Raw genomic sequence first — 690 nt, forward strand, 5'->3', positions numbered from 1 at the left:
ACCCTCCACACCTTGCCCCCGGTTACAAGCACACCTCACTGCCCGAGAGTCACGAGTGCTTCACGGGCTGTACGGCTCGACAGGGGCGCTTTGTCCCGTCTCCCAGCCCCGCGGCAGAAGGGAGGGCAGGCACCTTTCACGCCCAGTCCAACAAGGCACAGACGGGGAGGTCACCCCAGCCAGGGGAGCCCGGTGGCCGGCCTCCACGATCCTCAGACCCGGTCAGCGGCGGACGGGGAGGCAGCGAGGACGCACCCGCGTAGGCAGCTTGCCACCCTCCAGACCACCTCCGTCCTCGGTACCTGCTCGGTGCCAGCCGAAGTTCATGGTTTTGGTGGCCGGGCGCGATGCCATCCACAGGGAGAACAGGCTGATCATCATGCTGGCGAAGTCCGTCAGCAGGTGGGCCGCGTCGGTCATGATGGCCAGGCTGCGGGCCAGGTAGCCCCCTGCGGGGTGGAGAACATGGGGCGCGGCGCGCTGCACGGGGACGCTCCCAGCCCCAGGCGACGGGGGGGCCAGGGTGCAAGCTCGGCGGTACAGGGACGCAGGAAGGGGCCGGGGCCGGGGCCGGGCCGTGCCCGTAGGTGCTCTGCCCCGCTCTGCGGCGCCCTGGCACGAGCTCGGTGTCGCGGGTGGGAGCAGAGGCAGGGGCCGGCCTGGTGGCCGTGGGGAGGGGGCCAGCCAGCC

General features: G+C 71.6%; 1 protein-coding gene across 1 annotated transcript in view; it reads right to left on the reverse strand.

Annotated features, from left to right (window-relative positions):
- SLC30A2 (solute carrier family 30 member 2) overlaps nucleotides 1-464 on the reverse strand; it is a 10,184-nt gene extending 9,720 nt beyond the window's left edge. Inside the window, exon 1 of the mRNA XM_019512455.1 lies at nucleotides 303-464. Coding sequence (XP_019368000.1) covers nucleotides 303-420 — 118 coding nt within the window. The 5' untranslated portion in view covers nucleotides 421-464. The remainder of the gene's footprint in view (nucleotides 1-302) is intronic.
- Nucleotides 465-690: the final 226 nt, after the last annotated feature.

The sequence above is a fragment of the Gavialis gangeticus genome, unplaced genomic scaffold, assembly GCF_001723915.1.
Source record: "Gavialis gangeticus isolate Ggan-Ray unplaced genomic scaffold, GavGan_comp1, whole genome shotgun sequence".
In the NCBI taxonomy this organism is placed as follows: Eukaryota; Metazoa; Chordata; order Crocodylia; family Gavialidae; genus Gavialis; species Gavialis gangeticus.